The following is a 26,523-nucleotide window of genomic DNA, read 5'->3' as shown; positions in this document are numbered from 1 at the left end:
TGGAGTTTGCAGTAGATAAAAGAGCGAGATCCATAAGAGGGCAGTGTCATCGGAATCTGAGATAACTAATAATGGATTCTTAGAAGGCTCCCTTTCTTTTGATGATGAACCACTAAATGGGTTATATACTAATAGTGGAGGTCACTAAAGAGGTGTTATGGAGAGTTGTTTGCAGTTTCATTACAAACTTTTCTAAATCAGTTTCTTACACTGTTGTGGAGTTGTAGGAATGTAAGAATGAACAAAATCCATCGACAATCTCTGAACAAAGGGATATGATGTTCAGTAGAGGCTGAACGGTGTATTGTAGAATAAAATTGACTGGAATGATTTATGGCTCCAAAGTGATGGATTGGTGCAGATGATATCAGCACTGAGGTTGATGGTGCAGACGGTGCCTATGTTTTCAGCTCCAATCTGATCCCTGTGGTTTTCAGCTTTGAAGACTTCAGTTCTGGTGTCTTTTGGAAGACGATGTCACTGATGGAAAATTTTCCCTGGATGCCTTTTGCTCTGCGCAGGAACTCAGCAATCTGAGTATGACCTTTTCAAGTTAAGTTCTGGTCTATATGAGGAAATCCCTTTCTCCTTATCTGATGGGGAAGAAAAATATTTAACCTTGAGCTCTATTAATTTGAGTTCATGGGAACAGTCTTCCACTTGCTGAGCAGGCAGATATATCAAGTGAAGTCCCCAAACATCAGACAAGTCATGGAGGTCCTGGCTAGACATCTTATGATGACAATGAGAACATAATTTGAAAGGCATTTTACCTGAGTGAGATCCTTTGTCTGACATACGGAAAGATTCAAGAAAATCTAGAATAATTTTTTGAAGGCTCAAAAAGAATAAAGAGACAATTGAAAGGAGAACACAAAATATAAACAAGGTGAAAGCTCACTAAAATTAAAAATGCTAAAAATAAAACAAACCTGTTGGCAGCTGAAGAGAGGGAGAGCAATACTTCCGTTTACTTCAGCAGACAAAAAAGACTGAGGGGGCTCATGGGCTATGTAGAATCCCTGCATGTGCTTAGATAGTCTTCATTTTTCTTTGCTAGAAGAGAACATCTCTGTTGGTGCCATCTGATGATATCGCCCATTTGTGTGGATGTATTTGTCCTGCTTATCCCCAGAGAAAAGTAATAAGAAGTTGGAATCAACAGGTCAATTATTCTAATCTTGGTGGGAAAATTAATGGAAACTTTGCTAAAGGAAAGGGATAGAAAGGTGTCTTGAATCCAGTGGGTGGCAGGAAATTATCAAACAAATCTGATCAATTTCTTTGATTCAGTCACTTGAAAACTAGATCAGCAGGGTGCATTGGATGTGGTATACTTGGATTTCAGCAGAGCTTTTGACACTGTCCTGCACATAGGAAGCTCATAAACTGAGCAGTTTCTGAATGGGCCACAAGGTGGATTTGAAACTGGCCGCATGATAGACAGTAGAAGATAGTAGTAAATGGGTGGTCATGCTGAGGAAAGAGGGGTGCCGAGTGGAATGCCTTAGGGATCTGTCCTGACATTCAGTAGCTTCGTTAGTAAGATTGCAGAGGAGATAATAGGATATGTTTATCTTTTTGCAGATATCATTAAGATCTGCAACAGAGTGGACAATCCTAAAGGAGCATCCAAAATGAGGAGCAATCTAAAGGGGTAATTTATCAGACCATGATATTTTATCGCAGGAGGTGAAATATCGTGGGGGAGGAGGGTGTTCCCATGATACAGTATTTCACCCCTCCCTGCAGCAGTTTTGCAGCTATGTTTAACGTGGAAAAACATCTGATGATAACATATCTCCATGAAACGGCAGAGCCTGGTCAACACCATTTTCCAATATGGTGCTAACCAACCGTTGCCCCATAATTAGAGAAGGGCAATGGCCGGTCAGCATCATTTTGGAAAATGGTGTCAATTGGAGCTAGGAGAGTTCCGGGCCCCCTCTAGCCCACCAACGCATCTTTGAGGGGCAGGATCCGGGGCCCCCTAGACAGGGCTTTTTTTTCTTGGGAATGAGGGATGAGGGGAGTCCACTAGACCCCAGAGATTATGGCTTTTGTTGGGGGTAGCAACTGGAGTGTCATGATACCAGGGAGGTAAGGGGTAATTTTGCATCTAATGGGAGAGGTTAAGGGGGGGGGGGGGGGGGGGGGGGGGGGGGCGGCTGTCACCAAGCAAGTTCTTTTTCACTCAGCGCACAATTAAACTCTGGAATTTGTTGCCAGAAGATGTGGTTAGTGCAGTTAGTGTAGCTGGGTTTAAAAAAGGATTGGATAAGTTCTTGGAGGAGAAGTCCATTACCTGCTATTAATTAAGTTGACTTAGAAAATAGCCACTGCTATTACTAGCAATGGTAACATGGAATAGACTTAGTTTTTGGGTACTTGCCAGGTTCTTATGGCCTGGATTGGCCACTGTTGGAAACAGGATGCTGGGCTTGATGAACCCTTGGTCTGACCCAGTATGACATGTTCTTAAGTTTTTTTTTCTTTTTTTTACTTTTTGGGCCCATGCAGCCTCCAAAGACGGTGGAGAGGGATAGGGTTGTTACCAGACCCCTAGGGGGATTTCTTCATGGAGAAAGGGTAGTTATTTTGGGGTCAACAGGCCCTTTAAGTGGCATCCCGTGTACCTCAGGATGCACATTAGCATTCCAAGGTCCCTGGAGAAAAAAAACCTACACCTTCAAATGCAATACAATAACACAGCTGGTTTTGTTTTACACCAGCTACGTTATTGTATTTCCATTAGATTGACTAGTAACTAACTGCTCTGCATGCCTTAGTTAATTTTATGCATGCAAATGAATGCATGAATTCAAGAAAGAATGGGACAAGCACAAGGGATCTCTGAGGAAATGGTTGGGATTGTAGAACTGAGCAGTTGTATATGGATGGGCAGACTAAATAGTTCATATGGTCTTTCTACCATCATGTTTCTATGCAAGCAGGAGAGTGTCCTCTGGTTGCTCATATCTGATGATCTCAAGATGATGAAACAGTGCAACAAGGCCAGAGTCAGAGGAATATTGGGGTGCATAGAGAGAAATGAGGTGATAAAGCATTTGAACAGGTCATCTGGAATATTGTCTCCAATTCTGGAGACCATACTTCTGAAAGGATAGTGTAGAGGCATCCCAAAAAAGGGTCACCAAAATGGTGCAGGGCCTGGAACTTAAGGACCTAAATATGTATGTCTTAGAAAAAGAGGAGAGACAAGGATTTATGATGGAGATGTTCAAACTCCTCCAGAGATTAACTTTATGCAGTGGTGGTCAAGCCACTGCTGTATAGACTCAGGTTTGATTCTCAGGCTTGGATTTTGCTTCCTGGTCTGGTGGGGCTGGAGATGCTGCAGAAAAAAACCCTTGAGTATAAATTCTTAAGATGCAAACTTTTTTTTTTCCAATAGAAAGGGCATTCTAGAATACAAGGTCATGCATGGTATGAGGCTCCAAGGGAGACTCAGGAGCTGCATCAGAAAATATTTTTTGGGGAGAGCTCAGTGGCAATACAGGATCTGGCTTTGATACTTGGCACAGGTCTTCTGTTTCTTGGACCAGCTGTGACTGTGAATGCTGTGGAGGCAGCATTTGCAAGTCCTGAAAGCTGTGAGTGTCAATTGTTATGTAATGGCAACACCTAGTTGTCCGTTTTAGAGTCCATAATTTCAGGGTTCTGGAAGGAGCCTTGGTAAATAATGCATGGTGCATGGCCCCTGGCCAAGGACTGTCATTGCAATAACTAGACTAATTAAGTTGGGCACAGACATATAAAATGGGGAAAATCCAAGTTGCAAATGAAGTCTTTTGGTGCCAGATTCCCACTCTGGTTCCAGTTGAGCTGGAAGTCCAAAGGAGAGGAAGAAACAGCTGAGTAAAAAAAAAAAAACCCCAAAAAACTTCATGGAACAACCGCCCGGTAGAGGTAGTGGAGAACAACAATAATAGAATTCAAGAAAGCACAAAAGATCCCAATTTGCAAAAACGGAGAAAACTAGAGATAACGTGGGTCTATGATATCAAACCAGAAAGTAAATAGGGCATATTAAATGGGCCTTATCTGCCATCACATTCTATCTTTTACTTCAGAAAGTAGAGTGGTTGCCATGTTTGTCCACTGGGATACATAGAAATAAAGGTCAAAAATGGATTGCAGTTGGTACTTATCTGTTGGAGTAACTTAATATATTTGTGACTATAAACCCTTCATCACATGCTGAGTGTTTTATTCCCTCCCCACCCAGGGGAAGATTGAGGCCAGGATTCTAAATTAGTAATGCAGGTTGCAACATAAATACTTATAAGCCATTTGGCCTCTGCCCTATTTTCCTTTGGTTCCCTTGTTAAATACAAAACAGCATGTTTCTTGTTTGGTGGTTGTTGCTTAACACCATCAAATATGAAACCTTGGAAGAGACTTAGGAAGGCAGTCAGTTTTTGGATGTTTTAAAGTGGCAATTGCGAACAGCAGCAAGATCTTCACACAGCTAGTGAGACGTAGACAGTAATTTAAACTGAAAATTGGCTTTGCTCTATCTTGGGAGTGGCCAACTCCAGTCCTCAGGAGCCACAAACAGGCCTGGTTTTCAGGATATGCACAATGAATTTGCATGAGATGGATTTGTATACAGTGGAGGCACTGCATGCAAATCTGTCATGGATATTCATTGCAGATATCCTGAAAACAAGTTCTCTTTGAGGCTCTTGAGGACTAGAGTTGGCCACCCCTGCTCTATTCAGTAGTTGAGAACTTTGGAACAAAACTGCAGTTTTATCCCCATAGAAAATCAGACACCATAATTGTTACAGCAGTAACTTGTAATTCCCAGGAAAACCACTCTAAACTTTGTACAACTAGATTGTCAGAAAAGTAAAGTGGAACATCATAAACAGGCTTTATCAGTTAAGGCAAACACTAAATGCCTAATGTAATCTTAACTCTCATGGTCTTATTACTTTTGTTTTATTAAGTTTTTCATTTGCATAGAAAACTCTTAAGTGTAGAATATAAAGAGTAACATTTCCCCCACCAAGACCCGATACAGTTGTTTGAGCAAAGTTTGGCCTGTTTTGCATAGTTGTTACAAGTTGTTGCTGTATTTATTAAATGCCTTAGGGTAAGGGGGATTATTTTTTTTGTGACACTAATTGGTACAAGAAACCATCTTTATAACAAATACATTGACTTCCACATTATTTTGTTATAAATTAATTGCTTTAAATTTCACATACACACATATATGTGTGTAAAATATATGCTTTTTTTAAAATAATTTTATTGAAAGATTTTATTTTTATACATGAGAGAAGACTATATTAAACCAACAAAATACAAAGAGAACACAAAAATAAAGTACTTGAGAAATCTCTTTTCATCTGCTACATAGTCCTTACATAAATAGGACTTTCAGTTTGGATCTCCCTCTTAAACAGGCCGATGCAATACTGTGCGCTCAGGCTAGCGCATAGGTTAACCCACAGTTGGACGCGTGTCCATATTCCCTTATGCAGTAAAGGGATTCGTGCATCCAAAACGCACGTCCAAACCACAACTTAGCTAATAGTGCTCATCACATGAAAATGCCATATTGATGAGGTTATTAGCCAGTACCCCTAAATGTAAAAAATAAATGTGTGCCTGATGTGCACATTTTTACCCTAAAAAGTTAACGCCAGTACCGGAGCTAACGTTCAGTCTTGAGGTGCCCCGATATTAAGTCGGAAGAACCACAGAAAGCAGCAATGTGAAAAAAAAAAATTTGCTGGTGTTAAGGTTAGGAAAACAGTTGTTCAGTTGATGAGTGTCGATTTTCCTAACCCGTGCACAGCCACTTCTCCTGGGCGTCCGATGCCATGGACGCACTAGAGCAGCACAATTTATCCCTAGCGCATCCTTTTTCGTGCAGCGGCTCATTTGCCTATTGCATCGAGTGCCCAGGAGAGGTAATTTTGCATGTGTTAAAAAAAATAATAAAAAATGCGTCCAGATTGGACGCATGTTTTTAGCGCATCAGTATTACATCAGTCTGAAAATAAGGGAGATCCAAGCTGAAAAGAGTATCAGAAATTCAGATTCCATCTAGAAAGGTGGTTAAAACCACCCAGAATCCAAGCTGATCTACAAGTCTATAACAAGGAATGTTACTATTTCTAACATATATAAAATTATGTATCTACAATATGACTGCCCAATAGGCTTCAGTAGTTAATTTACATTTGATACAGCATCTGTTTTGCAGAGTGCTGCTAGGGCGGCAGGAAAACTAGTAGTATTTATTTTGTTTTTAATATTCTTGATATGTACTCTCTTAAACGCATGCACATGGTTTATCAAGAATTCTAGATAAAATGGAGAGCAAAAGAAGGGATTATGTAGGACAGGTAACCACAAATAAATCCCAAAATAGGATCCAGCGTAGCTGTGTCTTGGTACAGTGTTAGTTATGCTATTGGGTTTGACAACACAGAGGTGACAGGAATGCTAGGGTGGATAGGAAGAGGCATGAGCAGCAGAAAAAAGAGGGGATATTTCTGTACATATCATTGTTGAGACCTCATCTGAAGTGTTTTCTCCAATCCTGAAGGCCATATCATCAAAAGGATATAGACAGGGTTGAGAGTCCGATGGAGGACAATATAAGACCTATGAGAAAAGACTTGCGGACCGATATGTATGTATACCCTAATAGAGGGGCAAAGGTATGTAAAACTTTCAATTATAATAATTATTATAATAATATAACAATTATTATAATTATTGACAAAGATCTTTCCTACAAGAACCATATATCAAACAAAATCAAAGAAGGATATCTCAAACTACTAACCCTAAGACATCTGAAACCATTTCTTAACCCTTATGACTTCAGAACTGTACTACAGCTACTCATGTTCTCAACTATCAACTACTGCAACTCCATACTGATCGGACTACCATACTCCAACATCAAACCTCTCCAGATTCTGAAAAACTCAGCAGCCAGAATTCTGACTGGAACAAAGAGGAATGATCACATAACACCAATACTGATTTCACTACACTGGCTTCCAATCAAATCCCGAATTGAAGACAAATCCATGACCATCATACACAAATTACTACACAATGAACATCAAGGTCAAACTGGATTAAACATAACTCCCCAGAATCCCCAAAGAAACTTACGTTTAAACAACACAGGCCTTTTAACAGTCTCCCCCCCCCCCCCCCCAAATCAGAGATGCTCACTTGACAGCAACCAGAGAGAGAGCATTTTTCATCGCCTGCCCTAAAATATGGAACTCCCTCCCAGAAGACTTGAGAACCCAACCTAACCTCAAAACATTCAAAAAGGATCCAAAAACATGGCTGTTTTACAAAGTCTACATTGACAATCAAGTATCAAACATCCAAACACCCAACAGAATTACCAACCGAAACCACGCAAAAACAAGAAATAGACCAGCACCAAGCAAACCCGACTCAATCAAATATGATTTTTTTGTCGGACTTTAAAGATGAATAACTTTCTGTTTAACTAATTTCCCCACCCCTGTAACCCTCCTTTTCCCCACTCTTTCCTTTCACCCCCCACAGCATCTCCACCCACCTTCCATCCCCCCCTAATCTTTTCCCTTTCCATTTCCCCTTATCCGCTCATCTTAGAATATAATATGTATCCTGTTATACCCTTAATTAGCATATGTTAAGATACTACCTTTTGAATCTTGTAAACCGTTGTGATGGCTTCACCGAATGACGGTATATAAAACTCAACAAATAAATAAAATAAATTACCTCACATATATATTAAGCATAAGAAATAAGCATTTTCTTAGTGTAAAAGTTTTAGAATAAAGGGTTATGGTACGAGGCTTAAATAGGGGTAGTTTCAGGAGTAATGTACGAAAATATTTTTTCACAGGAAGGGTGATGAATATAGGAGACAGCTGCCCAATGGAGGTGATGGAGGCATTTGAGGCTGTAACAGTATTTGAATTCAAGAAGGTTTGGGGTAAGCACATAGGATTAATGAGGAAGCAAGAATATCACAAGTTATAAAGTGAGGTCTGTAATACTGCAGCTGGAAGGAAAATAGGCAGCCATCATCTGCTTATATGTTTTGTTCACATTTTTGTGATACATATAAACAGAGGATAGCATAATGTGGTTTACATAAGTGAACAGTCATTCAAAAAATATACTCCAACAATTCCTGAGAAACATATTGGTTTTGTCATGGGCGTTTGGTTTGAATGGGAGGTGCTATATCCACTTGGAGTACACACTTAAATAGCAATAGAGAGAACAAAACAAAAAAGTGCAAATATTATTGAAAATTTATTGTAATTGTAACAGCCTTGCTTGGCAGAACGCTCTGACATTCTGGCATGCATTTCATTTCAACTTCTTCATGGCTACCTTCAACACTGGTAATAGAGTATGTTTAATTTAATTGTTGAGTGGCAGGATTCATTCGCCCTTAGAAACAGCAGGCATCAGTCTTGTTGATTTTGGATCCTGTCAGCAATGCATTCGTTCTTTGCAAGAATAACCAAACCTTGTTGTGATGTGACTGGAAGTCACATCACAGTTCCAAATCAACTTCCTGGAGTTGCGAGCGAATGTGTACACCCTGCAGGTATTCAGGGAAGAGCTCCTGAACAAGGCTGACCTTGTTCATACCGACAATTAGGTAGTTATGTGGTATCTTAACAATCAAGGGGGAACAGGTCCTTTGCCCTCTATCAGGAGGCAGTCCACATCTGGTCGTGAGCCATCAAGAATGGCATCCTCCTCAGGGCTGCGTACCTCCCAGGAGTGGACAATGCCCTGGCAGACTCCTTGAGCCATGCCTTCCAACCTCACGAGTGGTCCTTCAGTTGAGAAGTAGAGAACTGGATCTTTCACTCGTGGGGGAACCTGGACATAGACATCTTTGCTTCCTTGGAGAACAGAAAGGTGGACTGCTTCTGCTCCCTAGGCCGGAGGAACAGCAGATCGATGGATGCCTTTTCGATTCAATGGGGCACAGGACTCATATCTTATCCTCCTCTTCCACTCATCTCAGAAACGCTCCAGGGCACCATGATCCTGATCTTCCCCTTTTGGCCCCATCAGGTCTGGTTTCCGACCCTTCGGGAGCTGGCCTCATGCCCCCCGATTCGGTTGGGGACTGTTCGAGACCTAATCTCTCAGGACCAGGGCAGGCTCCACCACCCAACCTCCAAGCCCTTGCTTTCACGGCTTGGATGTTGATCTGATGACTGTACAGGCTCTGGGCCTATCCACTCAACTTTTTGTCTGCTTTGACAAAAACAGATTGGGAGTCGCGATATCCAAACAGACCTTGTCCCATTGGCTTATGGACTGTATTTCCTTCTGCTATGCTCAAGCGGGTTTAAGACTTGAAGGCCATGTCAAGGCTCACTCCATGCGAGCCATGTTGGTCTCGGTGGCTCACTTGTGTGTAGTTCCTATTCATGAGATTTGCAGAGCGGCGACTTAGAGTTCTCTCCACACGTTCGCCTCGCATTTATTGTCTGGATAAGGATGGCTGGCGAGAAAGTCGGTTCGGACAGTTAGTCCTCCAAAATCTCTTTCAGCCATAAGATCCCAACTCTTCCTCCATAGGCCCCAGCTGTGGGTGCAGGCCTGCAACCCTTGTTCTTGCAGCTCTAGTTGTTGTGCATTTTGGCACCTGTTCTATGCTGCACTTGTTGGGAGCAGCCTGGAGCTACTTAGTCACCCATGTGTGAGGACTACCATCCTGCTTGTTCCTTTGAGAAAGCAGTGTTGCTTACCTGTAAAAGGTGTTCTCCAAGGACAGCAGGATGTAAGTCTTCACGAATCCTGCTCGCCACTCTGCAGAGTTCAGTTTCTCTCAGTTTATTTTCTTTTTTCACGAACTCTGTTATTAGACTGAACAGGGACACCCCTCTCCCGTGGTTAGTGGCATGCTCAGTGTGCCAGTCAAAGTTTCTAGAAACTTTGACAAAAGTTTTCCATGCCAGGCTCCATCTGATGATGTCACCCATGTGTGTGAAGACTAACATCCTGCTATCCTTTGAGAACACCTATTACAGGTAAGCAGCTCTGCTTTCTGCCGGGTTTAAAGGATCTGGGGTAACTTGGGGGGGGGGGGGTGCAGTCTATCAAACCAAGGGGGTTTGGAGGTTCTAGCTCTTAACAAGGGAACTGGTGAATGAACAGGTGAAACTGACAATGGCATGGACATGCTTCTGTTATAAAATACCCTGACTTACACGGTAGAATCGGGATTTGCATGCCCACTTAATATCGGGCACACATTTTTGCGCAACCAGGCTATTTTATAACATGCACGCATATGTGTGTGCAAGTTATAAAATGGCCGTGTATCTGCGCATGGGCTAATGCGCACCCATGCGCCAGTTTGAAAGTTACCTCTCTATGAGCTGAATTGCATGCAAATGGATGTAAGTCACCCAATATTAAAATAGGTTAATGCAAATCAAGTTAAGCATTGTGATCTACATTAAGCCCCTTGTACCCCCACCTTCCAAAAACTTTATATTTCCCTGAAGTGTAGCTAATTTTTTGCATTTGCCTCTGGGGGCACTCTCCTACCCTGTTATTTATTGCACACCATCAGATGGGGGTAGGCGGGAGTGTTTTTCCAGTGGGAAGAGAGGAGCACTGGTGAGGTTTCCTTTGGGCCATGGAGTCTTGAGACCAGGGTGCATTGGTTCAGCCAAGAAGGGACCATACCTTCAACTGATCAGAGGTCCTTTTCCTCTCACTCGGGTGAAGGGATGGGGTATTGCAGCCTACATTGAGTCTTCAGTTACCAATGGCAATAACACATCAGCTTTTTGCCACTAAACACTGGGTTTAATGCAGTGTTTTGCAGCAGAAAACACTTATGATAAAATTTGTTTTTAATATGTGTTAACATCTGATTTTGCTGCAGCATAGTAAATTGGCCCCTTAGGGGTTTTTTCCAGCCCAATTGACTTTCCTGAGGTTGAAATACAGCTTTGTTTTGTTTTTTTTTAATCTCCACTGAAACATTTTTGTTCATTGGCATTAAGGTAAACAGTGAAGGCAAGATGAATCTTAAATTACCTGCTTGAGAACAGGACATAGTAAAGGCAATTGTGTCCTACCTAACACTGGGAGTACTCCCAGAAACTCCTTACCAAAATACTTCTTCAGTCTGAAGCATAGTGCTGCAAATTATCCAAGAGTGGCTCTCAACTTTAAAAGAAAACTGGTGTTTGTTATAATCCCAACTTGTCTCCAGTTTGATGATCTAAATCTTTAGGGACCTTCATTTTTGAGTTTTATTATTTTTCCTGGGAATTTATTAGGGTTAATTATGACAAGAATAAAAATGGGAGAAATTCAGTGGAAAAGAATTACTCATAGGTTTTCTGGGTGCATATTGGAGTTTATTTTGGTGGACAGGAGCCAGGACAGATCATACTTGGGTCTTCCTTCCACTGTCCAAACCCACCTTATGTGACTTCCCTCTCAAATGATTCTTTAAGTGATACCTTTCCCCCTCTCCCCAGCATTTCCTCCTCCCTTTCCCTAATCTCCTGCACCTTCTTCCAAAAATCCCCTTCTCCCCAAGAATCTTTCCCCCCCAAAACAGCATTCATCCTTACTGGCTGTGGTGGCTCAGGCTCTTCTTCCTCCCATTTTTGGCAGCATGTTCATGTTGTGGCTCCCATGCTCTACAGTGCCTCTGCAGGGACCCTGCCAGGAAGTTCTTCTGGAAGGGAGGCCTGGCTTTTAACCTTGCTTTGGGCTGCCGCTTATATGTGTTTGGGTGTGTGACAGTGGAGCTGCACTCTGGCCAGTGTTTCAGCTTCACAGCAGCCCGACCCTTCTGACAGCTTCCGTGCTTTCTTACATAAGCCAAAAGGAGTCATGCAGGCTCAGTTTTAATGTGACCTCATCTCCGTACGCTGGGAAAGCAACCACTTAGGTCAAAACTTTGTGTGTGAGTTAGATCCCTGATGCACAGCGATGAAGTCACACTGAACTGAGCTTGCGTGGCTCCTCTTGGCTCCTGTAGGAAGACTTAGCCACCGGGAAGAGATTTGAGGCATTTTGGTTGGTTGGGGGGGAGAGAGGGTGGGACTTAAATGCAGCAGACTCTTCAGCTTGCACTGCCTTCCAACAGTGAGGGAAGGAAGATCTTGAAATACTGCATCCCCAGCTTTTCAATTCACATAAAATAAGGCTGAAGATCAGTTTTGGGCTGAAAGTGAAGGATCCTATAAATCCTGTAGTTCCTTCCAAGTTGGAGTGCCATCTCTTTTGTTCTCATTTTGAGATACATCTTACTCACCTTTGATACAAAATGTAAAGAAAGGACCAGCTTAATGGCAGTGTTGCGCACTGCCGTATAGAGGACCTGGGTTCAATTCCCAGCTCAGGTCTTCTGTTTCCAGACTGTACCTGGGAATGATGCAGAGGCAACAGTTACAATCCCTGAGGGAAGCGAGTCTCAGTCATTGTACAGATGTGATGGCCTAGTGGTCAGACTTAGGACCCAGGATTGCAGGGCTCTGGACAGAGTCCTGATTAATAGCTCCTGGTCCGGGATTATCACTATAGTGATTTAGCCGAGTGGATTGGAAAAGAAGATGAAATGGGGAAAAAATCCCACGTAGTTGCATCTGAAGGCTCATAACATTATAAGTCCAGTAGAAGCTGGCTCTGACTTAGCTGGAAGCTCACAGGAAACTGACCAAATATAAAGTAAGTGGATGGTATTTAAGAAAAAAATGGATGTAAAAGAAAGGTAAAGAATCCTAGCATTTAGGGTGCTGGGATGCATGTGGAGGGTTTTGATTCTGAGCTAGATGTACAGTCAGAAGCAGGCTTGGGATCAGGTGCCAGAAGTCATTTAAAACCACACAGGGATTTTTTTTTCTCCCCTATTTTATAAAATGAATTAGACCTTTGTGTTACTATCCATGTACATATATCGCATGGAGCAATGGTCTGAGATGCTAATATGGGAACCCTTTTTTATAATTGGTTGCCCAAGTTTTTCTTTTATTTCTCTGGGCCCTTCTATGGCATAATTGACCTGGGATGTAAGCAGAATGTTCAGCAGAAAGCCTGTGAGGGTGTCAGTTGGACCGTTAGATGATCGAGGGGTTAAAAGGGCACTTAGAGAAGATAAGGCCATCGCGGAAAGATTAAATGATTTCTTTGCTTCGGTGTTTACTGAAGAGGATGTTGGGGAGGAACCCGTAATGGAGAAGGTTTCATGGGTAATGATTCAGATGGACTGAATCAAATCATGGTGAACCTAGAAGATGTGGTAGACCTGATTGACAAACTGAAGAGTAGTAAATCACCTGGACCGGATGGTATACACCCCAGAGTTCTGAAGGAAATAAAAAATGAAATTTCAGACTTATTAGTAAAAATTTGTAACCTATCATTAAAATCATCCATTGTACCTGAAGACTGGAGGATAGCAAATGTAACCCCAATATTTAAAAAGGGCTCCAGGGGCGATCCGGGAAACTACAGACCGGTTAGCCTGACTTCAGTGCCAGGAAAAATAGTGGAAAGTGTTCTAAACATCAAAATCACAGAACATATAGAAAGACATGGTTTAATGGAACAAAGTCAGCATGGTTTTACCCAAGGCAAGTCTTGCCTCACAAATCTGCTTCACTTTTTTGAAGGAGTTAATAAACATGTGGATAAATGTGAACTGGTAGATGTAGTATACTTGGATTTTCAGAAGGCGTTTGACAAAGTTCCTCATGAGAGGCTTCTAGGAAAAGTAAAAAGTCATGGAATAGGTGGCGATGTCCTTTTGTGGATTGCAAACTGGCTAAAAGACAGGAAACAGAGAGTAGGATTAAATGGACAATTTTCTCAGTGGAAGGGAGTGGCCAGTGGAGTGCCTCAGGGATCTGTATTGGGACCCTTACTTTTCAATATATTTATAAATGATCTGGAAAGAAATACGACGAGTGAGATAATCAAATTTGCAGATGACACAAAATTGTTCAGAGTAGTTAAATCACAAGCAGATTGTGATACATTGCAGGAAGACCTTGTGAGACTGGAAAATTGGGCATCCAAATGGCAGATGAAATTTAATATGGATAAGTGCAAGGTGATGCATATAGGGAAAAATAACCCATGCTCTAATTACACAATGTTGGGTTCCATATTAGGTGCTACAACCCAAGAAAGAGATCTAGGCGTCATAGTGGATAACACATTGAAATCGTCGGTTCAGTGTGCTGCAGCAGTCAAAAAAGCAAACAGAATGTTGGGAATTATTAGAAAGGGCATGGTGAATAAAACAGAAAATACCATAATGCCTCTGTATCGCTCCATGGTGAGACCGCACCTTGAATACTGTGTACAATTCTGGTTGCCGCATCTCAAAAAAGATATAATTGCGATGGAGAAGGTACAGAGAAGGGCTACCAAAATGATAAGGGGAATGGAACAGCTCCCCTATGAGGAAAGACTAAAGAGGTTAGGACTTTTCAGCTTGGAGAAGAGACGGCTGAAGGGGGATATGATAGAGATGTTTAAAATCATGAGAGGTCTAGAACGGGTAGATGTGAATCGGCTATTTACTCTTTCGGATAATAGGAAGACTAGGGGGCACTCCATGAAGTTAGCGTGTGGCACATTTAAAACTAATCGGAGAAAGTTCTTCTTCACTCAACGCACAATTAAACTCTGGAATTTGTTGCCAGAGGATGTGGTTAGTTCAATTAGTATAGCTGTGTTTAAAAAAGGATTGGATAAGTTCTTGGAGGAGAAGTCCATTATCTGCTATTAATTAAGTTGACTTAGAAAATAGCCACTGCTATATTACTAGCAATGATAACATGAAATAAACTTAGTTTTTGGGTACCTGCCAGGTTCTTATGGCCTGGATTGGCCACTGTTGGAAACAGGATGCTAGGCTTGATGGATCCTTGGTCTGACCCAGTATGGCATGTTTTTATGTTCTTATGTAAAGTGAATGCCTTAGACTCTCTAACAGCTCTGCAGTTTTGCCAAGTCTATGCTTTTTCTGCCAAATGAAGCTGCTTTTAAGATGTAGTTGTGTGTTGTTTTGTGGGGTTTTTTTTGGGGGGGGGGTTAAATCAGCTGCAGGATTTTGTTTTTTGTATGGACAAAAATGCTAGCATGATCTTGTTAGCCTCTTTAGGCAAAGAAAGGAGAAGACAGAGCGGCGTCAATGGCCTGCATGAGCGAAGGAAGATAGAGACAGTGTTTGTGTGGTGGTTGAACAAAGTGAAGAGCTCTGCTGGTTCTGATTCCTCCTGTGGTCCCTCAGAGCTCAGTACTGCTGGCCCCCGCTACTGCTGTAAGTGGCTAAGCATGGCTCTGCTGACGCTGTTGGCACAGCTCCTTCCTTCCTTCCCAGGATTTCTATCTGTCTCTAACATGTGCTGGAGGAAATGGATCCAAGGAGACCACAGTTACTGCCGAAGGAGATGCGGAGATAGTGCTATTCTCCTGCTGGTCAGCTCTGGAGGATTGGGCTGCATGGGATGAATAAAGAAAACAGGATCAGATCATACTGGGAGGAAGAAAGGGGTGGGAGGAACCAGGTCATATGGGGGGATGGGATGGGGGGAAGAGACAGATCAGATTGTCAGGGATTGGGAGGGGGGGGTGAATCAGTGAGGAGTAAGGGAGGGCGTAGGAAAGGAGGAGCAACTGCAAGGTATACAAACCAGCACAAGAAGTGGTGGCTGATTTTAAGTTTTATTTAATTATTTACAATTGTAAAGCTGATATGAATTTATTCTTGCTCTTTATTTTGATTTGTTAGTATTTTTCTTAATTTTAATGTCTTTATATTTCATATTTTTGTCTCTCTGCCCACTGATCCTGTGCTGTGAAAGTAGAAGAACTTTCACAGCACAGGATCCCTGGTCCCTGCTATCTGACTTCTTTCTGTTCCATCACCACAGAGAGGGATCCTATTACCCAAACAAGGACAAGCGAGCAAACCTGAGAACAGGGGAAATCACTGGTCTAGTGGGAGCAGGGTGAGAAGACTGGTGGGAGGTTGAGAAGAAGACTGGGGACAAGATGGGGTTTATTGGGAGGGGAGTTGACTTTGAAAATGCAGTCCTGGCAGAAAAAGGGGGAAACAGGTTGAGGGAAGGAGGGTCTGGGGAAATGGGAGATGGAAAATTGATGGGTTGGTAGGTAAGCGGGATATGAAAAGGGGGAGAAGGATGGGTGAAATCTAGCTGTGAGTGGTTGATAAAATGGCAGTGAAAAGAGAAATAGAGAAGAGAGATTGGGAAAGGCCAGTGTTGGAGACGGGGAGGAAATGAAGACAGGAGAAGAGAGAAGCCATGAAATGAGGACACACTGGAAAATTGAAAAGTTAGACTGGGACCAACGCGATTAGAAAAATAAAATGTCCAGACAAGAAAGATAGACGAGCATTTTAATTTTGGTTTAATGATGGGAATATGTCACTTTTAGGGGCGGTATTTTGTTCATTATAGGAAGAGATGCATTTCGCCTTCTATTTCTCTGGTCGTGTAGGGCATGCAGAGTTTGGCTCTGAGTTTCCATTGCAGTTTTGTCTGTATGTTTGCTTATTTTAGATCTATTATTTTAGATCTATTATTTTAGATCCCTCAACCCCTCTGACCCAGCAAACTATCGGCCTATTTCCAACCTGCCTCTCATTGCCAAAGTACTCGAGAAGGTAGTCAATTCTCAAGTATCTGACTTCCTCGAGGACCACCACATCTTACATCCATCCCAATTTGGATTCCGTAAGGAGCGTAACACTGAAAATCTCCTGCTAGCAATCACCAACACCATCCTCAGGTATGGGCCAAGGGACATCTTTGCTCCTCGCCATCCTTGATATCTCAGCTGCCTTCGACACGGTCAATCATCAAATCCTACTTTCCCTCCTAGCAGAAATAGGTATCGCAGGCACTGCATTATCTTGGTTCTCCTCATACCTCTCCCACAGAGAATACATAGTAAAAATTGACAAAGCTGAATCTTCTCACATTTCTCTCACACAAGGAGTTCCCCAGGGGTCCTCACTCTCTTCTACCCTCTTCAATATTTATATACTGCCCCTGTGCCACCTGCTCTCCGACCTAGGATTGAACTTTTTCCTATATGCCGACGACGTTCAAATCCTCATCCCCATCCAAAATACACTAAAAGAAACCCTCCAACTCTGGGACTCATATCTTACATCCATCAACTCACTACTATCCAACCTCCACCTTGCCCTTAATGCTTCTAAAACTGAGATACTCATTATATCTAATCAACCTGAACTCTCACCCCCCAATAACATATCCTTTCCCCCCGCTTCATCACCGACTGTTAGAGACCTTGGTATTGAACTAGACCAGCGCCTCGATTTCAAAGCTCATATTAAATCCCTTCTAAAGGGGGGCTTTTACAAACTCCACATCCTGAAAAAGCTTAAACCACTGCTCCACACACAAGATTTCCGACTAGTCCTGCAGACCACTATCCTCTCCAAAGTGGACTACTGCAATTCCCTCCTCCTTGGCCTCCCAGAGTCGACCATCAAACCCCTACAAATCCTACAGAACGCCATGGCGAGAATCTTAACTAACACCCGAAAAAGAGACCACATCACCCCCATACTTAAGGACCTCCACTGGTTACCCATCTCCTTTCGTATACAGTATAAAACTCTTACCATCCTTTACAATCTGCTCTACAAAACCAATCCCTGGCTCAAGGACTCGCCTCTCTTCCGTATAACCAACCGTCCAACCAGATCCTCCCTCGCAGGTACCCTACATACTCCCTCCCTTAAAATTGCTCATCTCTCCTCCACGAGAGAAAGGGCCTTTACCATAGCGGGCCCTACACTCTGGAACTCCCTTCCCACCTTTCTCCGCCTTGAACCCTGCCTGGCCACCTTCAAAAAAGGTATCAAAACTTGGCTTTTCAGAAAGGCCTATCCTGAAACCAACCAAACCTAGACGCACCCACCCAGTCCCCCTCTCCTAGTCTACTCCCCCCCCCCGCCCGCCCTCCCCCTTATCCTAAGGCAATATTTCATTGCCATCCCCCGACCGCCCTTTCATTTTATCGTACTGCAATATTACAAAATTGTTCAGTTAAACTGAGGTAAACAATCTTATTTTAGTTGCAACTATTGTAAATAGATCCTTCTGTAAATAAGTTCCTTCTATTTCGACGGTTGTTTTTTATTCTCTATTTCATGCTACCTATTTTTTCCCTCTCTTCTCCTGTCTCCCTTACCCCTCTCCTCTTTCTGGCCTGCTACCATCCCCTGCTCCCTGTTAATTGTAATTCCTCCTTTATTTGAGTTACTTGTAAACCGGCGTGATGTGCCATTCGAACGTCGGTATATTAAAAGTTGTTAAATAAATAAATAAATCTAGCTCATACCTTTTCATTGGTATGTTTCAAATTTGTGGTCACTTATTCAGTATTTGATAAGGATCTGTCCATGTTCTGTATGTATGACTGAAGTGAGGTATTCTGCTAGTGTGTAGTTTGTCAGGATCTGTAGCAGTCAAACGTGTTTTGTTTTTCCAATAGGAGATGTATTGGTATTCAAGAGCAGTGGTCCCTAATCTTTTTTGTGTCGCCACACATGTAACTTGTGGTTCACTTAATCATGGCTCACAATCACTTTCACGTCTTTCTCTTCCTCCCCCCCCCCCCCCGGTATCATCACCTTCTGTTCCTTCCTACTTACACCTGCCCGGCAACATCATTATCACCTCTACCCTTCCCTCTCCCTCCACACCCCTGGCATCATCACCCTTCCTTCCTTTCTCTCCTTCCAAGTGGCATCATCATTCCTCACTTGTCCCCCCATCCTCTAGCGTTATCACCTTCTTTTTCTTCCCTCACTCTCCACCCCATGGCATCATCGTCTTTTCCTCCCTTACCTCTCCCTCTATCCCCCTGGTAATATCCTTATCTATTTCTCCACCTCCCTGACATCATCACCTTCCCTCCCCTTCTACTCCTTGGCATTATCACCTTCCTTTCCCTCATCTTCCCGCTCAGGGGCAGTTCTTTTCATTAAGTAGAGTGAGGCAATTGCCACAGGCAGCAAAATTTTGGGGCAGCAGCAAAGTACCCTTTAAAATGCACCTGCAGTGGGGGGCGCGCTGACGTCACAGACGGGAATGGCTGCCTGAAGCGATAGCTCCCTGCGGCGTTTCTTTTACAAAGCCCGAAAAGCACGAAATTTCCCAATTTATCAGCTAATAACACCCTAGGCTTCCGCCCTGAATAGAAGAGATGACGTCGAAGCGCAAAAATCCGGACCTTACACAATTTTCTTATATTAAATCGCTTGATAACTCAGCGGACACGACAGCGGAGCAGGCCCCAAACGAGACCTCGGAGCTCGATTCTGAACACGCCGCCCCTGAGTCACTTTCTGAGCTTACTACCCGTACGGAACTCAGAGAGTGGTTTATAGACCTCAGACGCGACCTCAAACAGCACAAGCAAGATTTGCTGACCTCTATATCCGAGGTAAGAGAGGAGTTAGCGGCAGTGGGGCACCGCGTTGATGATTTAGATCCGCGTTGAACAGCACGAGGAGGATTTACATAAAATGGCGGACGACTCGAAGCAAGTTCAGGCCAATCTTAAGTCCTTACATGAAAAAGTAGAGGATTTAGAAACAGATCCCGCCGCAATAACATTCGCATCAGAGGAGTCCCCGAGCTCCCCGAATACATTAACTGTACGGATGTAGTTACGACAATATTTAACGCTATACTACTGATCGAGGATGGAGGAGAGATAGAGCCGGCACCGAGAGCAGAAGTTTTTCATATAAAACGGGCTCATCGGGTACAGGGGCCCCGCAACACTGAAAAACCCAGGGATATATTAACGTGCCTTCAGACTTTTCAAGAAAAAACTCTTATCTATACTGCCTCCAGGAAAGAAAAAGAGTAGATATGGGAAAATCATAAATTGAATATCTTTAACGATTTGGCAGCCTCGACTATGCTCAAAAGGTTTGACCTGCGTCCGGCTACTACTGTACTGCAGGACAAAAATATCCGCTATCGATGGACGTTTCCATTTAGTTTATTATTTACGGTTGATGGTGCCACATACAGGGTTAGGGATATGGAAGAGGCGTCTGCAGCCTTTGGCAAAGCTAATCTGTCTCTACCGATAACGGCAGCTCCTTCACAATCCAAAATCAGCAGACTACCTACTATACCAAGATGGCAGCGAGCTGGTAATTCTAAATGGCTGGAACGCCAAAGAGGCTCTACTAGATCCTCACAAGCACCACCAGTACACTGACTAATGAGGTAGCTATTCTCTAAGACTATATTCCACATGCACTGAGTGCTGATCAGTTGCTGGGTGTTTATTAGACTTTTTTGCAACCTGAGGCTTTGCCTATATTTTTCTTTTGTACTTGCAAGTCGCAGGGAAGGCGGCTTCCCCGAAGGTGGCTAAGACCCCTGAGATGGGAGGTATCCTGGTGGGAGGATATAAGAGATCTGGGATTGGGCTGGGAGGGGGGAATTTAATCCATGGGCCACTATTTGAGGAACTCAGATCAATATGTGAAACCTTTTTGGGGATATTTAATCCCTTACTGCTAATTGAGGATACTCGGGAGAATACTATCAGTTGAGTCATGGCTATGAAGGTATGGTCCCTAAACGTTAAGGGGCTCAACTCATCTCCAAAGCGGCAATACTTAGCCCGAGATCTGCTCACCCATCATGTCGACATCGCTCTTATTCAGGAAATCCATATTCGTAAACGGCATGAAAACCTTTTACGATTTCCCAACTTTTCGACCGTATTTCTTGCAGCTAGCACTCTAAACTCCAAGTATGCCGGAGTGGGTATCCTGATATCCAACAAAGTGACTTTTACCTTAAAAGACCATCTTGCCGATCACTTGGGACGTTTTCAGTTTTTAAAAATAATATGTGATAAAACAACTCTAACCATTGTCAATATCTATGCACCAAACGTGGGACAAGACCTTTTCTTAAAGTCTGTACACGAGAAACTGATGACTTTTGCTGAAGGACATATCATCTGGGGAGGAGATCATAACCTAGTACGCAACCCGAGATTGGATACCTCTAACAGGCAATCGTCGGTGGGATGGAAAGCCTCTTCTCACCTATCCCAATTGATGCACACTTGGAGTCTTGTTGACATCTGGAGGCAACGCCATCCTACTGAACGGACGTACACATTCTACTCCAACCCCCACCATATGTACTCTAGATTGGACTACTTGCTAATTGACAAACATGTGCAAAATTTGGTGGTCGAAGCAGACATAGGTACAATTACGTGGTCTGACCACGCACCGGTCTGGGTTATATTAGATGTTACTGATTCTGACTCCGGTCTACATTTCTGGCGCCTCAGGGAAGATCACCTACATACCATACAGGAGGCTCTACGAGACTATTTTGCCCTCAACCAAGGTTCGGTAACGAAGGCCAGCTCCATCTGGGAATGTTCCAAACTGGTTATTTGAGGGCGCCTTATCTCCCTGGCTGCGGCGTTAAAGAAACAACGAGAAAGAAGACGCTCGGACCTACTTCAATTGATCTCCTCCTTGACATGTCAACATGCTAGATCTAAGGCTCTTTCGATCCTTAAACAAATTCAGGCAGCTCGTTCCGAATTACATATCATCGATTCTACACAAATCGCAAATGATCTGGACAGACTAAAGCAGCAACACTTTGAGGGCAACAATAAGGCGGGACGGGTCTTAGCTAGAAAGCTCAAGCAACGCCAGCTATTGAATAACATCGCAAAAATTAAGGACAGACAAGGAAACATACAGACCACCAGCAATGATATCAGAAGCTGTTTTATGAAATTTTATTCTACGCTGTACAGCAAAGCTACCAACATCACACAGGGGGACATTCAAAACTACCTTTTACCTCTCACGTTACCAGTTATGTCGGATGATCAACAATCCTATTTAGACGCCCCGATCACCATGATAGAAGTTCAGACTGCTATTAAGGACTTGAAAAGTGGGAAATCACCGGGTCTCGATGGCTTCACGGGAGTCTATTATAAACAATGTCAAGCGCAATTACTGGAACCATTAGTGGATTTCTTCAATAGTCTATCGGACAATGATCATCTCCCCCTTCATTCTAATGTCTCCGGAATCACTGTCATAGCGAAGCTGGGAAGGGATCCTACTCAATGCGGCTCCTACCGCCCTATCTCTTTATTGAACATTGATCTTAAATTGTTTGCTAAGGTTTTAGCTAACCGTTTAAATGTAATTTCCTGGCGTGTAGCCAGATGGACTCAGTACAAATGGGATAGTATCCGCATGCTAGCAGTTGGAGACGGATCTGACGTCAGCATGGGGTATATAGCCCCACAGGAAGCGTAGCTATTCAGTAATTTCCGTCTCCAAAGCAGTTTGGAGTGCCTGCACGCTAGTTGAGCGTGCTTTCCAAGACTACTTTAATTTTTCTCTTTTCTTATCTCGAGAGGAGAGCCTTCGGACAACCGACAGAGTGATCGCCCTTCTGGAAAGCTTGGGCTGGGTAATCAACCTCAGCAAGAGCTGCCTATAGCCTTCCCAGTCACTGGAATACCTGGGAGTACAGTTCGACACCTGGGCAGACACGGTCAGTCTCACTACCAAGAGACAGTTGAAACTCCGGCAGCGTATCCAGTATCTGATGGGAGCCAGTCGGCCCATGGCCTGGGATTATCTGCAGGTTCTTGGTCTCATGGCATCCACCCTGGAAGTGGTACCTTGGGCAAGGGCCCATATGAGACCTCTACAACATTCCCTGCTCTCTCGCTGGAGCCCCCGGCTTCGGCCCTATTCCACGCGCCTTCCTCTATCAGCCAGGGTGCGGATCCAGTTGCGGTGGTGGTTGCAGTCCAACCACATGAACAGGGGGTCAAAGATGTCCTCACCTACGTGGACCTTGCTCACCACGGATGCCAGCCTGAGCGGCTGGGGAGCTCACTGCGAAGATCTCACCGCGCAAGGGCGGTGGAACAGAGAGGAGTCCACGTGGAACATCAACCGTCTCGAGGCCCGGGCAGTTCGATTGGCATGCCTTCGATTTGCTCACAGACTGAAGAATAGAGCCGTCAGAGTGATGTCCGACAACGCCACCACGGTGGCCTACATCAATCGTCAGGGCGGAACCAGAAGTCGACAGGTATCTCTGGAGATCGCCCCACTGATGACTTGGGCAGAGGCGACTCTTCACGACATCTCCGCCGTCCACATTGCCGGGAAGGACAATACCACAGCAGACTTCCTCAGCAGAGAAAGCCTAGATCCGGGAGAGTGGCAGCTGTCACCCACAGCCTTCCAGATGATTGTGGATCATTGGGGGGTTCCGGTCATGGATTTACTGGCGGACAAATCCAATGCTCAAGTACCCAGATACTTCAGCTGCAAGCGCGACCCGTTCTCACACGGACTCGATGCCCTGGTTCAGCCATGGCCTCCAGGGACTCTACTGTACGCCTTTCCTCCGTGGCCTCTGCTAGGCGCTATCATCCGCAGGATTCAGAGACACCGGGGCCTAGTTCTTCTAGTGGTGCCAGACTGGCCAAGAAGACCCTGGTACGCGGACCTGAGAAGACTACTGGCAGGGGAGCCTCTTCCCCTGCCTCCTCTCCGGGACCTTCTACGTCAAGGTCCCATTCTTCACGAGGATCCAGCTCAATTCTCTCTTACGGTATGGCCCTTGAAAGGGCTAGGTTGAAGAAAAGGGGTTACTCGGAGCCCGTGATTGATACCCTCCTCCGAGCTCGCAAGTTTTCCACATCCCTCACGTACATCCAGATCTGGAGAGTATTTGAAGCATGGTGCGACACTCATGGCACCAATCCACATACGCCTACAATCCCTATGGTGTTGGATTTCCTGCAAGAGGGACTTCAGAAGGGTCTCTCCCTCAGCTCCATTAAGGTTCAGGTGGCTGCACTGTCGTGCTATGGTCCCAGGAGGGATGGCAAGACCATTGCCAGGCACCCAGATGTGGCTCGCTTCCTGCAAGGAGTCAAGCATATTCGGCCGCCACTGAAGTGGCCTGTGCCCTTATGGAACCTCAACCTCGTATTGGATTTCCTCGCGGGATCCGCCTTCCGACCCCTTCGGGGTCTATCTCTCCAGTCACTAACATTGAAGCTGGCGTTCTTGCTGGCTATCTGTTCAGCACGCCGTGTTTCAGAGCTACAAGCACTGTCCTGCCGTGATCCCTTTCTCAGAATCACTCCGGAGGCTATCCATCTCCGTATGGTTCCCTCCTTTCTACCTAAGGTGGTTTCGCAGTTTCATCTTAACCAACCCATTTCCTTGCCTACCATGGCGGGTTTGAAGAAATCTGAAGAAGGGCGTTTATTACGCCATCTCGACATTGGCAGATTGCTGCCCAGATATCTAGAAGTGACACAAGAGGTACGAAAGACGGACCATCTGTTCGTCTTGCACAGCGGTAAGAGACAAGGTGAAGCGGCCTCTCAGCCCACCATCGCCCGCTGGATTAAAGAAGTTATCCGAGCAGCTTACATAGAGGCTGGGAAGTCTCCGCCTCTACAAGTCAAGGCTCATTCTACCAGAGCTCAAGCGGCATCCTGGGCGGAATCCAGGATGCTTTCGCCTGCAGAAATATGTAGAGCGGCGACATGGTCCTCCCTCCATACCTTTTCCAGATTCTACCGTCTGGATGTCCAGGCCAGGGAGGACTCCGCATTTGCCAGGGCGGTATTACATGGTCCTCAGGAAGCCTCCCGCCCAGGTGGGGAGTAAAGCTTTGGTACATCCCATTTGTACTGAGTCCTTCTGGCTACACGCCAGGAAATGTTGAGATTACTACCTGATAATCTCCTTTTCCTTAGTGTAGACAGATGGACTCAGCATCCCGCCCAGCTGCCTGCGTACATGGGTTTCCCCGATGCAAGGTAAGCCATGTCATCTCTTGCTATACGAGAGTACACTATACCAGGTGTCAACGCCTTCGGTTCGGACTGCTGGCGGTCTCCAGCTACTATCAATCGGTAAGGGGAATCCTGTTTTCACTTTTTCACTGAGCGTCAGTACACACATCTATAACAGCTTTTGCAAGGAAGATTACTGAATAGCTATGCTTCCTGTGGGGCTATATACCCTGTGCTGACGTCAGATCCGTCTCCAACTGCTAGCACGCGGATACTATCCCATTTGTACTGAGTCCATCTGTCTACACTAAGGAAAAGGAGATTATCATGTAGTAATCTCAACATTCTTGCGCAGTTAGTACATAAAGATCAGGTGGGTTTTATACCTCAAAGGACAGCTGCAGATAATGTACGCAAAGTGATTGACATTTTATGGTGGGCTAAACATGAATAAACGCCCTTAATTCTACTAGCCGTTGACGCCGAAAAGGCTTTTGATCTTGTACATTGGGATTTTTTATTTGCTACCTTAACTAAAATGCGTTTTGGGGAGAGATTTTTAGGCTGGATAAAATGTTTATACCACAACCCAGGGGCCAGGATAAAAGTCAACGGGCGTTATGGCGATCTCTTTCCTGTGCAGAGGGGTACGAGGCAGGGGTGACCCTTGTCGCCTTTACTGTTTGCCCTCTTCCTGGAACCGTTTACCACACGCATCCGAGCCTCTAAACAAATTGAGGGTGTTACTGTTGACAATAACAGTTTGAAAATGTCCTTATTTGCAGATGACATACTCTTGACACTTACCAACCCTCTAGATTCCTTACATGGTGTTGTGGACGAGATCACAGCTTTTAGCGCAGTATCAGGTTTCAAAATTAACTTAGATAAAACTGAACTCCTAAATGTGTTGGCAGATCCCGCTATCATCTCGACTATAAAACAGACATACCCATTCAAGATTGCACAAAAATCCCTTAAATATCTCGGGGTCCAAATTGGCCCTGACATTCAACAACTGTTCCACCTTAATTACAAACCCTTAGTGGACAGAGTGAAAACTGATTTACAAAAATGGGATAGAGACTTTTTCTCTTGGCTAGGACGAGTAGCAATTGTAAAGATGAATATTCTACCTAAATTCTTGTATCTGTTTAATACACTACCTATTTTTATAAGTAGCGCCATTTTAAGATCCTGGCAAAAGATTTTATTTGATTTCATTTGGAGGAGACGCCCCCCAAGGGTGGCCAGCCGGATATTACACCAACCATGGGTTAAGGGGCGGCTTAGGCGTTCCCAATATAGAGCAATATTATATAGCTGCGCAACTCGTTGCCATTATGGATATCTATAGGAAGACATATGTAAAGCAATGGGTTAAGTTTGAAGAATTCCTAATAGGTGGATACCCACTTAAAGCACTTTTCTGGCAACCTCGTGATACTTGGCCGCCTTTTCGGGCATTACCTATGGCCTTGGGTACCACTATTAAAATTTGGAACAAATGGAAAGTGCGTCTTGTAGGCAACAGGACGTACTTTTACTCCACTCGCCTCTATTATAACTCCCTCTTCCCTGCAGGAC

The 26,523-nt window shown here is 44.1% G+C and overlaps 1 protein-coding gene across 1 annotated transcript in view; it reads left to right on the top strand.

Moving 5' to 3' along the window:
- ZNF451 (zinc finger protein 451) overlaps positions 1–26,523 on the top strand; it is a 347,114-nt gene that overhangs the window by 274,629 nt on the left and 45,962 nt on the right. The window contains 1 exon segment of the mRNA XM_029595684.1: positions 7,910–7,999. Coding sequence (XP_029451544.1) covers positions 7,910–7,999 — 90 coding nt within the window.

Source organism: Rhinatrema bivittatum, chromosome 3 (genome assembly GCF_901001135.1).
Source record: "Rhinatrema bivittatum chromosome 3, aRhiBiv1.1, whole genome shotgun sequence".
NCBI classification, from domain to species: Eukaryota; Metazoa; Chordata; class Amphibia; order Gymnophiona; family Rhinatrematidae; genus Rhinatrema; species Rhinatrema bivittatum.
Note: the sequence above shows the minus strand (reverse complement) of the source record. Positions and strands in the feature narration are given on the sequence as shown.